This window comes from Eurytemora carolleeae, unplaced genomic scaffold, assembly GCF_000591075.1.
Source record: "Eurytemora carolleeae unplaced genomic scaffold, Eaff_2.0 scaffold231, whole genome shotgun sequence".
In the NCBI taxonomy this organism is placed as follows: Eukaryota; Metazoa; Arthropoda; class Copepoda; order Calanoida; family Temoridae; genus Eurytemora; species Eurytemora carolleeae.
In genome coordinates, this window is record NW_019396122.1 from 265,260 (window position 1) to 279,297 (window position 14,038).

At 35.1% G+C, this 14,038-nt stretch overlaps 1 protein-coding gene across 1 annotated transcript; it reads right to left on the bottom strand.

Moving 5' to 3' along the window:
* Positions 1–5,299: 5,299 nt before the first annotated feature.
* On the bottom strand, positions 5,300–12,484 carry LOC111695570 (MDS1 and EVI1 complex locus protein EVI1). Its single transcript, XM_023464938.1, has 2 exons — positions 12,338–12,484; positions 5,300–6,705 (listed from the first exon to the last, which is right to left on the bottom strand). The coding sequence occupies exon 2, from the start codon at positions 6,694–6,696 to the stop codon at positions 5,581–5,583; it is 1,116 nt and encodes a 371-aa protein (XP_023320706.1). The 5' UTR covers positions 6,697–6,705; positions 12,338–12,484; the 3' UTR covers positions 5,300–5,580.
* Positions 12,485–14,038: the final 1,554 nt, after the last annotated feature.

The window sequence follows — 14,038 nt, forward strand, 5'->3', positions numbered from 1 at the left end:
TATTGATAACAAAATAATTTATAGGGTGTGGAGGGGAGGTGATTGTATCTAAGTATTTGATTAGGAGCTGTAAAGATGAGATAAGTCAAGGAATATCTTCTAGAGGAATAAATTCATCGAGAACAAACTTTAACCTCAGATTGAATTCATCTTATTGTTGTTTAATGATTTTTTATTTATAAAGTGGGACCAGATTCAATAAAAAGCGAGATATGGTTGAACCGCGTAGACGTAGTTTAACCACTACCAAGGATCATGAAACTCATAAAAAGGGAGATATGGTTGAACCGCGTAGACGTAGTTTAACCACTTCTCTTCAGCTTGAACTGGCGCACGAGATAAATTGTTGAACTATTCTACGTGGTTCAGCTACTTCTCAATCTGGTCCCTAATTAATTATCTATCTATAAATGAATTTGGCTTGTTTGTCTGACTGTCTGTAACCGATAAACCTTCAAGACGAAAAATCACACGACCCAAAGTAAAAAATAATGCCTAGAAAATATGTCGATTTTTAAGATTTATAAATCTATCATTGTTTACAGAAAATGCGCAATACTTTGAGATTTACAATTACGAAGAAAAATGGTCGCTTGAAAAGCTAAATTTAAACGCTTAAACTGTTGCTAGCCCCTGAAACCCAAGTGTTTTAAAAACTTGAATTCTCTTTCGACAGATGTTGGTAAAAAGTTAGAAAGTCTAAAATGTAGATAAATGTTGGGTGTTGGATTGAAAACAGATGGAAAAGGATTAACAAGAACTGAGAAAATGATGATCAAATGTTATCATTAGCCTGTGTAACATCATACCCAGAGTATTCCCATTTCTTGCTTAGTACTGGAATTTTTCAATCCTTATTTCAAGACCTTGTGAAAATACAAAAATATTTTAAGGGTTAATATCTTTACATTAAAACTAATCTTTCCCTCTAGGTCTTCAATATTCAAGACAAAATAGGTTTGGTCTAAACTCTATGTTTTGACCTAAATCTCTGGCCATTGACTTTTAATGAAATTGAAAAATGGCTTTCACAGAAAAGAAATGTGTGGTTAAACTGGAGGCGTTATATGGACGCATCCTTTTACTAGTAACCCCGTAGCGAATATGCTATTTTTAACTTTATGCTTCTATTTTATCACATAAAAATGTTTTTGAAATTAGATAAAAAATATTTTACAGAGTACAGATATGAAGACCCCCTCTAGAGTAAATCTAATACAAGCCCAGGATCCCTTTGTTCAAACTAGAACTGTCACGGAGAATTCTCTTTTTATGGTTGCAGAATCCTTACTCTTGATCTTCATATCCTTCCCTGCTGCGAGCTAAACAATACAATCGGGTAAATCTTAAGGTTTTCATTTTTCTACAATAAGTAAACTCAGACATAGTTCATGGCTAATTTAAACCATCTCAACCATATCATCTTCCTCTATACACTGCACACTACATTCATCTCTCAGTTAATATCGTTTATAAAGTCCTGTCAATAATAAAGGAACTGTCTTTGGTATTTCTAGTGACCTTCACAGGCTCGATTCACAACGTTACCATTTATACCTTTATCTGATCAATAATGTTGTCATTGTTTTTAAACTTTGAAAAGTGTTAATTTCTAACAATTTCCTGAATTAACCATCTGAGAAAATAATATTCAAAAAAAAATAATAATTGATATTTTTCGTCATTCTTTATCAGACAAATATATTGAGGGTATCTTTGTGAATCGGACATGTCACTCTATAATTGGAGAGTCATTTGAAATTACGTCTACGGTCTCTTTAAAGCTAGAATATGTATGTATTGCAGAATATACAGTACATCCTATTCTCAGTAATTATTATTTAAAGCCAGAATATGTATGTATTGCAGAATATACAGTACATCCTATTCTCAGTAATTATTATTTAAAGCTAGAATATGTATGTATTGCAGAATATACAGTACATCCTATTTTTAGTTATTATTATTTCTAAAATTCTGTCAGCGTTAAATTAAACATGCGTATAGATAATAATATGAAATGATAAAATCTATAAACAATTTGGTTTTGCTGTTTGGACTTTTTTAAACTACAAACTGAAAGACAGACAAGAGAAAGATATTTCCACAGGTAGTTGAACTATGAACAGTTAATTAAACCATGAACAATTGGTTAAACTATGTAAAGTTAGTTGAACTATGCACAGTTAGTTGAACTATGTACAGTTAGTTTAACTATGCACAGTTAATTGAACTATATGTACAGTTAGTTGAACTATATGTACAGTTAGTTGAACTATGTACAGTTAGTTGAACTATGTACAGTTAGTTGAACTATGTACAGTTAGTTCGTCTACTTTTCCTGCGCTGTCCATATAAACTAAAAGTCAAACCAGCCGTGCCTAGGTTTCACACCATTCATAATATTCAAAGTCTTGCTAAATTTTACCACCGAATCCACAAAATCCATCCAAACTGAAAACAGTGTTCCAAAAATGTTTTACACATTTTTGAATCAAAAAGATTATAGATTGTATATTTGAAAAAAAACTCCAATCTACCAATGATTATGAAACTCCAACCTAACTAGGATAGTGAAACTCCAATCTACCAAGAATCATGAAACTCCGATCTACCAAGGATCATGAAACTCCAATCTACCAAGGATCATGAAACTTCAATCTACCAATGATAAATGAAACTCCAACCTACCAAGGATCATGAAGCTCCAATCTACCAAGGGTCGTAAAACTCCAATCTACCAAGGATCATGAAACTCCAATCTACCAAGGATCATGAAACTCCAATCTACCAATGATAAATGAAACTCCAACCTACCAAGGATCATGAAACTCCAATCTACCAAGGGTCATAAAACTCCAATCTACCAAGGATCATGAAACTCCAATCTACTAAGGATCATGAAGCTCCAATCTACCAAGGATCATGAAACTCCAATCTACCAAGGATCATGAAGCTCCAATCTACCAAGGATCATGAAACTCCAATCTACCAAGGATCATAAAGCTCCAATCTACCAAGGATCATGAAGCTCCAATCTACCAAGGATCTTGAAACTCCAATCTACCAACGATCATGAAGCTCCAATCTACCAAGGATCATGAAACTCCAATCTACCAACGATCATGAAACTCCAATCTACCAAGGATCGTGAAACTCCAATCTACCAAGGATCATGAAACTCCAATCTACCAACGATCGTGAAACTCCAATCTACCAAGGATCGTGAAACTCCAATTTATCAAGGATCATGAAACTCCAATCTTCCAAGGATCATGAAACTCAAATCCACCAAGGATCATGAAACTCAAATCTACCAAGGATCATGAAACTCAAATCTACCAAGGATCGTGAAACTCCAATCTACTAAGGCTCATGAAACTCCAATCTACTAAGGATCATGAAACTCCAATCTACTAAGGATCGTGAAACTCCAATTTACCAAGGATCATGAAACTTCAATCTACCAAGGATCATGAAACTCCAATCTACCAAGGATCATGAAGCAGGGAACAGTGAAAGAGAATCCTAAATTTTCAATTGAAAATGTTGAGGAACTGGAGTGAAAGAGCTTGCATGCAGAAAGTAATAATGTTTCAATACTAAAAATATTTCACAAATAACTCGGTCACTTCTTATACCCTGCAACCCAGCAGACATCTAATAAATTTATGCTTTTAAACTTTACATCAAGAAAATATGTGAACACAAGTTTCTTGAGAATGGAAGGTTTTTTAAATGTTTTATATTGATGAAAGGTTTTGTATTGAAGGAAGGTTTTGTATTAAAGGAAGGTCTTGTATGAAAGGAAGGTTTTGTATTGAAGGAAGTTTTTGTATTGAAGGAAGTTTTTGTATTGAAGGAAGGTTTTGTATTGAAGGAAGGTTTTGTATTGAAGGAAGGTTTTGTACTGAAGGAAGTTTTTGTTTCGAAGGAAGGTTTTGTATTGAAGGATGGTTTGTATTAGAGGAAGGTTTAATATTAAAAGAAGGTTTGTATATTGAAGAAAATAAATCATAAATTTTTGTAAACAAAAAGGGGGGCAGGGAACTTCGAGGGGAATATAATTGATCCAAAGCAAAGAAGTGTGGAGGGAGTGGGAGGGAGGGGGAGGGAGGGGGGATAAGAAAAAAAGGAGGAACGGAAAAAGATGGGAAGGGGGGGAGAAAGAGAGATTTTTTTATTAATGATTCTAATTGTCAAAAAAACAATTTAAACCTAAGTATCCATAAAGAGATAATTGTATTTCTATCCAAACATATTATTAAATTGCAATTTTGAACCATATTGTTCGATATATTTGAAGGACAAATATAGTTTTGGTATTGAGCCTTGTGATAATAGTCTAATAAAAAGTTGTTTATCAGCAATTAAACCTCGCACACCATAAAGAGACAACTGACAAGTGACTAAAATAATCAAATAATAACAGTGGAATCTTGGTTGAGAAATGGTCTGTGTATTCTTCAAATTAGTTCAACACTTTTTCCCTGCACTAATATGTGTAAGATGGATGAGAGAGGAGTGGAACTTAGATGGGAATATAATTAGTATGGGTTCTTGCTACGAGTGTCCGGAAAATTATGAAATTTCACAAAAATTTTGTTTTTGTTAAAATCGTAGCGATAAAATTTTTATTTTGGGATTGAAAAGGTCTGAAAAAGTTGGACTTTTTTGTCGGACACCCTGTAGGTGTGGGCGAGAGAAGAAGAAGAGGGTGGATATATCTGCCCTTGTTACATCCCAACATTCTCTCTCTCTCTCGACATAGGATTAATTTTGCTCAAACTTTACACATGTATACCCCACCCTCATTCAGTCATACATACATACAGACCCTCCCTTACACCAATAAGACTTTAGAAACTCTTTTCAATCCTTGCATTAAAAAAGGATGATTTTGGAGAACAGCAGAAAAAATTTTAATTAATGTGAAGAAATCTTCCATTTGATTTAGCGTTTATCTAGATGTTATACTTTTGTTTTAACAAAAATATTCAATTGATACTGATTCTAAGATGCTTTGTTTCAAAAGTAAAACTCCAAAAACATACTTTTACATTTAAAAACTCAACCAAAAAAAAACTTTTTTAAATATTACTAAATTGGCATGCTTGCGTATTCAAACACTTCGTGGAGCATAGAGTTGAAAATAAAATTCTCATAAAATTAAATGAAGCTCTCTTCTAATCCTCTCCAACCCATATCATGTATCCGCCCTTTTCACTTTCATCTCGTTCCTTAACTGCAAACTTGAATATTATCCTACACTAAAACATTTTCTGTAAATAAGTTGAAGGAAAAAATATCTGAGTATTATATTGATAACAAAATAATTTATAACAAAAACAATATGGGTTTATAATATCGACTAGAGAATTTCCTGGTAAAACAGTCCAAATGGCAAGGGTAAATGTTTTTGAAGATGCAAATTTGCTTCAAGGTAACTCTGCAGAGTTCTGTTCAGCATCAGTTTCTACTATTGAGTTAAAACTCTTGTCTTTGAGTAGTGGCAAGGATTTTGACTGATTTCACTAAAACATGGCAGGTTAAGTTACATTGTTGGTTTAAGACTCATAATCAGGGAGGTGATACTCCTTCATCTCTGGGTTCTCCGTCCACATCTAGTTCTTCCTCCTCCTCCATCTCTTCCTCCTCCTCGATCTTTAACTCGTGTTCACTCAACCCCCCAGATACACCGTGAAGAGCTGCGATAAGAACGTCTCTTCGCTCCTCCTGCTCCCTCTTACAAGGAAGAAAAAACTTGTGCCTGCCTGAACCTAATCCGTCCAGGATAGTAGGACCATCGTTTTCGTGCTTCCTCAGATGTCTGTCCAGGTTGGTTTGCTGACCAAAACAACGTTCACAGAGATGACACTTGTACGGTTTCTCCTTGTTGTGAATATTTCTCACATGTCTCTGTAGGTTTGAGGATATGGAGAAGGATCGTTCACAAAACTGGCATTTATAGGGCTGTTCTCCGGTGTGGGTTCGGAGGTGTCGGGTGAGGTTTGCTGAGCGGGGAAAGGTTTTACCACAGTATTTGCATCCATACCGTTCCTTGTTGGGTTTACCAAGATTGCTACTGCAGTTACCGCCAAGCATCGCCTTTAAAGTCTTTTGTACTGGAGTATCACGACTAGGCGGGGATCCGAACCCAGGAGAAGAATGATAACCAGGGTTAGAGTAGAGGGAGGAGGATAGGGATATCTGGGGGGTTGGGAGCCTCAAACCTTTCTCAAATCGCTCATATATGGCACGGTTGGAGGGAGGTAAACCTGAGGGGGGATATTTATATTGTAGCATGGTTAGACTATCACAGACTAAGGAATAATTTAAGGGGAATAGCCTGGGAGGAGTTGGAGAGCTGTCCTCGTTCTCCTCTCCAGTAATAGAGCTCTGCCTACTCTCAGGTCTTGGAACTGGTACAAGGTTTCTATTCTCATCCTCTACTGTAGAATTGGTCTCACTGTCACACTTTCTCCGCTCAACCCGGAGATCTAAAGGCTGGTCATCTTTCCCTGGCTTGGAAAGGTCAAAAGGTCCATCTGAAGTGGGACTGTCTGGGGATACAGGGACTAGTCCTCGTTCTCGGAAAGAAAGTAAAAGTCCCATTCTTGCAAGCATAGGGTTCACAGGAGAAAACATTGGACTAGATTGGTGGGGGAGCAGAACCATTGGTGCACTGTCAACCATCTCTTTCTCCTGAAATAATAAAAGTTATATTTCTTGTTACTAGTCTCAGAAGATGTGTAATGTATATGTATGAGGGTGTGTGTATGTGGGGTTTGGATGTATAATGTATATGTATGGGGGTGTGTGTATGTGGGGTGTAGATGTAATCAGTGCATTTATCCCCCTGCAACTAAAAAAAATGCAATTTCTTTGAAATTACGGGAAATTGTAATGCAAGTCCAGGCGAAATATTCTCCAAATAATAGTTTAAATTTTTCCAATTACTCCGGTTTCCGAACCCTCTCCCTCCAACCTATAATCTAGACTGTAAAACATGTTCGCCATCCCGGAGCAAAACTAACAATTACTTCTGAGAACTGGGAGAGAAGAAACCTTGATATATGTCATTTCCGATCTAGCTTAGCTTGCTCTACCTACTCCAGTCTGTTTTTATCAATCAATTTCAGTTCTCTCACTGTCTGTATGTCTATTTCAGCAAGTTTTTTCTTCTTTTTATCGATTGTTTATGAAACCTATCAATATATCCATGGAATTTATCCTGTTTTTATATCAATGTCTTCTATTCTGACGTTGGAGTTTCTTTCTTTTATGAATAGTTTACTAGACCCACGTATACCTTAGTCAGTGGTCACACGTACACACGTGCACACGGACTCACGTACTCACGTACACAAAATATTTATATTTCTAGCTAAAATCAACAAATTTCAAGGACAAGGTTTTATGACCGAAAATGATCCGGTAAAAGGGCAATTATATGAGAAACATGACGGGATCCTAGGAAGGTTGAGGAAACTGTTTGACTCCTGTTGACTTCTTGACACAGGAAATCTTGAATCATTAATCTGTTCAACAAGCAACAAGGAAGTTGAATCTTAATCATGAAGAAGGATTGGATGTGATTGGGAGACTGTTAATTAACAGTCCTTATTTATTAATTACAACATATAATAGCTGTTTAAAGATAACTCAAGTCAATGGTTCGTAAAATAAGCAAATTATAATAATAATGTTCAGAACTTTAAGGAAAGATAACTAAAGTCAATGGTTCGTAAAATAAGCAAAGTATAATAATAATGTTCAAAACTTTAAGGAAAGATAACTAAAGTCAATGGTTCGTAAAATAAGCAAACATAATAATAATGTTCAAAACTTTAAGGAAAGATAACTAAAGTCAATGGTTCGTAAAATAAGCAAATTATAATAATAATGTTCAGAACTTTAAGGAAAGATAACTAAAGTCAATTTTACGTAAAATAAGCAAATTATAATGATAATGTTCAAAACTTTAATCTACGTCGGCAAAGGATAAAAAACGTAACCGAATAGATTTAGTCTAGGATCCATTTAAAAGAGGAGGAGAGCTCGAACAAAATCTCTCTCATCAAAACTGGATTTTAAAATATCCTAGACCTTGAAATCGATTGCTGCTCGTTAAAATTGATTGCAGTTACATTTAGGAAATAGAGGTATTATACTGGTAGATATCGGCTCCTACCAGCACGATGGGTAATTCGGACGTTTAACGCAGATCCAGAATGGCTAAATCGTGTTAATGGTAAACACGATTGAAGATTGGGTTTCAGAGCTAACCAAGGTGGCTCAATTTGTGGCTCATTCAGAAGCAGACGAAAGCGTGTTGTGAGGGGTTAACGTCGGACCTGTCTGCGCTAGTTTGGATCCGAGGAACCTAGTTCTGCGCCGCAAATCCCGGTTTACGAGCTTGATGCGGGGATGTTGCATGTAAGAAAACATGCAAACTTTTTATCGGAAGAACTTGTGTTGAAATAGAGGCAAGGATCGGGCACGATTTAACCTCCTGGACAAACATAATACAGGAAATCATTTTAAAATACGAAATATCCGGCAATTTGCAGGTTTAGGATGCAATCTAGATAGTTATTGTTATTTTTCTTTACTATATACTGACCATGCCCCGAGGCCTATATAGACCATTGTCAGGCACTGCTTGCCTTCAAAACATGAGAAAATATAGAACTCATTGTCTTGAGAAAAGATTAGATATTCTTTATCCTAATCTTGGTTTGAAAGGAGCTGGGTTCTAAATTAGATTTTCAAAATTTCTTGGTATAGGGAACTAGTGGAAACTACTTAAAAATTAGAAATTAAATAAATTTAATTGCATCAAACTTTATAAATAAAAAATGAAGTGTAAAAAAGACCTTGAATGGAGAATGGAATAAAAGGTGTAATAGACTGGAGAGTAGTTTATGGAGAGCCTGAACTGGAGAAGCATAGAATGGAGAATGAATATTAATGAGGACATAGAATGGAGTAAAAGGAAAAAATGTGATGAAGAATGGAGTTTAATGGTCGAACATAAAATGGAGAATAATGTTTATGGAAAGAACTAAAATGAAGACTGTAGAAAGGAGAGGATTGGTTGAAAATAATGAGGGAAGGGATTACAGAGACCATTTAAAAAGAGGATGAGAAGGTAAAATAAAATAAATGAGAATAAGGAAGTTAAATGGAGTAAAAGAAGGAAACATGAGAAGAGGAGAGAAAAAAAGGAAACCTGAGGAGAGGAGAGAAAAAAAGGAAACCTAAGAAGAGGAGAGAAAAGAAGGAAACCTGAATAGAGGAGATAAAAGAAGGAAACCTGAGAAGAGGAGAGAAAAGAAGGAAACCTGAGAAGAGGAGAGAAAAGAAGGAAACCTGAGAAGAGGAAAGAAAAGAAGGAAACCTGATAATAGGAGAGAAAAGAAGGTAACCTGAGAATAGGAGAGAAAAGAAGGAAACCTGAGAATAGGAGAGAAAAGAAGGAAACCTGAGAATAAGAGAGAAAAGAAGGAAATCTGAGAATAGGAGAGAAAAGAAGGAAACCTGAGAAGAGGAGAGAAAAGAAGGAAACCTGAGAAGAGGAGAGAAAAGAAGGAAACCTGAGAAGAGGAAAGAAAAGAAGGATATAAAAGATACGAGAAATAAAAGAAAAGAAAAAATAAAGAGCAGATTTAGAAGAAATACTAAAACACAAGTTTTTATCATGATTTATAGTTTAATAATGAAAGGCCGGAGAATGAAGATTATGTGAACTCTTAAAAGAAAATTCTAGTATAAAACTGATCTTGTGAGAAACATTTGCAAAAACAAGATCAAATCAGTTGATTAATAGCTTCAGGTTCCTAGTTTATCTCGTACTTCACTCATCCCCGTGAGACCTTTCATAATTCTCAACTCACGATTCAATAACACAGTTTAACACTCACTTCATTAAACTCTTTTTACAAGGAACCCTGGAAAATTTGGCACAAGGTTGCAAACCTCCAGTAAAATTACAAATCTAGAATTGCAGCTTATAAATCTATGTATGTGTACTGTACAAAGAAGTTATGTATTTGCCACAAACTCATATTATTCTAATCCATATATCTTTTATCCTGATGTCTGAAACCTTTAATATTTCAAACTTAGATTGTTTGTTATAATATCAAAGGTCTACGACATTGGGTTGCAAAGATATAGGGATTCAAAAATCACAGTTTGTGGCAAAACGACTCTTTTTCTTTAACATTAATTTTCCTGTATTCTATTTAATTTACCAATTTTAATCAATAAGCGTTAAAATATCAAGATCACTTTTAACCAGATTTCATTGAGGATGGTTTTAGATTTTGAAACTGGGAACAACATATGGTGGGTTGTAAACTTAAACGTTGCGTAATTTCTTAATAGAGGAGAATTTGATCTGAATCATGGAAATCTTCTTCAATTATCTTCAGCTGACGAAGATTCCCCATTCACCCCCCCCCCCCAGCTACCCAATTATTATCTTTACAGAATTTATATGAAATAATATTTTCTTTTAGAATCGATGAGAATTAGTAGATTATTAAAACAGCAGTATGGAATTAAGGAAAATTAGCATAGTATTAGAACAGGAGTGTAGAATTGATGAGAATTAGTGAATTATAAAAAACAGGAGTGAAGAATTGATGAGAATTAGTAAGTTATAAAAAACAGGAGTGTAGAATTGATGAGAATTAGTGAATTATAAAAACAGGAGTGTAGAATTGATGAGAATTAGTGAATTATAAAAAACGGGAGTGTAGAATTGATGAGAATTAGTGAATTATAAAAACAGGAGTGTAGAATTGATAAGAATTAATGAATTATAAAAAACGGGAGTGTAGAATTGATGAGAATTAGTGAATTATAAAAACAGGAGTGAAGAATTGATGAGAATAAGTGAATTGTAAAAAACAGGAGTGAAGAATTGATGAGAATTAGTAAATTATAAAAAACAGGAGTGTAGAATTGATGAGAAATAGTGATTATAAAAAACAGGAGTGAAGAATCGATGATTTTTTGGATTATAAAAACAGTAGTATGGAATAAAAGAGGATTAGAATATTATTAGAACAGAAGCGCGGAATTAGAGATTGAGTGGATTAATATAAAAGAAATATGGGATTAAAGAAAATACTTGGGTATATAAGAACAGGGATTAGGGATTGATGATAGTTATTATACCATTAGAACAGGAGTGCAGGATTAGAGAGAATGTGTGGATTATAGAAACAGGAGTATGGAATCAAAGAGGATTAGAATATTATTAGAACAGAAGTCCGGGATTAGAGAATGAGTGGATTAATATAAAAGAAATATAGGATTAAAGAAAATAAGTGGACTATAAGAACAGGGAATAGGGATTGATGAGAATTGATGGATTAGTAAGAACAGGAGTGCAGGATTAAAGAGAATGTGTGGATTATAAAAACAGGAGTATGGAATCAAAGAGGATTAGAATATTATTAGAACAGAAGCCCGGAATTAGAGAATGAGTGGATTAATATAAAAGAAATATAGGATTAAAGAAAATAAGTGGACTATAAGAACAGAAAAGAGGGATTGATGAGAAAGAAAGATGCATAAAAGATAGTATACGGATATAAAGAGAAGCTTGGAGCAAAGAAGATAAAAGAAACTGATTTGAAGAAGAAAAAGAATGCTAGTGGTGGTAAAGTGACGGAATATTAAGAGACACGAACTATTAAAATGCTTTAAGGTTTGGTTCATTGTGCAGAGATCAAGGGGAGAAGAGACCTGTCGGATGAGAATCAAGATGAATAACTTAATCTAGTCTCGACTAGCCTAGTATTCAGACTAAATCTATATGAAGGGAAGGAAGATTGCTCGGAGAATAATAAACAGAAAAAATTTCTCTTCAGAAAGTAAAATGAGTTTAAGATTTAATTTCGTTTGAAGAAATAATCAGCGAACATTTAAACCAGAGGAAATAGTTTCTAGAATTAAAATCCAGGAAGAGAGGAAGTATGACCTAGAGAGAAGTATATGGTAGTTTATAAAATATTCTAGGAATTAGATTAAGGTTAAGAACTCAAATAAAAGATTCGGAGAAATGAACCCGACTTTGTTCCATGTAACGTTGAACTCCTTGGATGGGACAGACGGAAAAAAGAAAATGAGAACATGGTTAACACAGCTTTTAGTTTAATTATACGTTGGAGGATCAGATATATTCACTTCGCTTTAATGTCTTTAATATGAGATTCATCTCACTTTGTCACTTTCTATGGTGACAATCGATAAAAATAAATGGTGGCGCAATAAAGATTAAAAACACTGATTACAAGTGTATATTGGTGTCACATGTTACCTATACTCTTCATATCATTCTCGATGACGGTTTGGAGCAGAAGCATGTGCGCCTGCTCTACTGAAAGTGAACTGGACCATCTCTCTGTCCCATCAACTCCTCCAGATCATCAAACTAGAGCGGTGTAGTGGTTCAGGCTGGGCCGACCACACCCCGCCCTGCCCCCCTCCCCTCCTTCTCCTCACCACGGTTCCTGCCCTATATCCTCACACATCCCCCCGTACAGATCCGCGCTCAGACGTCCTCTCAAAAATGAGCGTTGCGGTGCGCTCGGCGCGCGGCAGACTCTCACTTGCGGAAGAGAAGGATGGAAGGATGTGTAGAGAGGAGGGTGGTGACCGATCCCATGCCCTACCCGCCACCCCGCCCTCATACAATACAGAGTTTGAAAATATGGAGCATCCCTAGAGACGACATGGTTTGGAAAACTGGTAACCCTCGCAAGAATTGCATCTTGGACCAATTTTGTTATAAACCTGATTTTTATTTAACAATGATTTACACCTTCTCCCCTAATTCTGCTTAACTACTCCTTGTCTACACTATATACGGAGAAGTTTAACAACTGTTATAAACAGTCAATACTTTCCCCATCCCCCCAACATCTTCCCAGCAGCAGAGATTGTTGTAGTTGTTTCTCTGAATTAAAATAAACGTTAGAAAGCACATGGATAAAATGTTCTGGTTTCCCCGTTAGAATTATTTTTAATTTCACTTTACTCTCGATTTAATTTTATCAGATTTTGTCAGATTTTAGATTTCAAACAAAAGTAATAAAGTTCAATTTTATTTCTATAGAAATTTTTGGATTGGACTTGTGTTTGGTGTTTATCTCCGATCTTGTATTCAAATATGTTGTTTTAGTGATTATCTCATGTTTACTGTTTATGTGAATACTATCAGGTGTATATACTGTGCAGAGTCATTCTCTAAATCCCATGAAACCAAGGGTTTAAGAACAAATAGGTTTTGTTTTTCGTCCTGCTCTTATCCTTCCCTGATACTTCATACATCCTCCTAGATTCTAAATTTAGAAACCAGGGACCTAATTTAATTAATTGAAAAGGTCGCTGAACAACCTACAACCGGTTCAAATCCTCGTGAATCTTTAAATCTGAATCGGTTCTTTAAGATTTGAACCGGCGGTAGGTAGTTTAGCGATCTTGCTTAAATTAATCAAAAGAAGTGCAAGAAAATTTCTAATTCATCTATTTTTTTCTTCTTGATTTCCGACCTTGAATTATATTCTTATGTATTGAAGGGAACCCTGAGATTTGTTTGGTTTGTGGATTGAAGAACGTATGAAATCAACAATTTTTATCAAAACTCAGATTGAAAGCTCTAGGTGGGTGCTCCGACCAGTATTTAATATTGCACAAAAGAAATACGTCCCAAATAGATGATGGGACTTTTTGTAATCCTGAAAAGCTGAGATTCCAAGCTAAACATAATACCAGGGACGGATCCTATCAATTTTCCAGTCAATTCAACAAAGATTGAACCAAAAAATCATTTAGAAAAGTTTGGGTAGAATTTTTCTCTTTAGAATTTGGTTGAAGGAGACTAATCCTTCACAGTCCGACCTAAATAACTAAATATAAATGTATTCAGGGTTTTTTAATCCTGAGCTCTTATTTTCTTAAGTATGTACTAATTATCCCCCCTTCCTTTGGATTGAAAACAGATGGAAAAGGATTAACA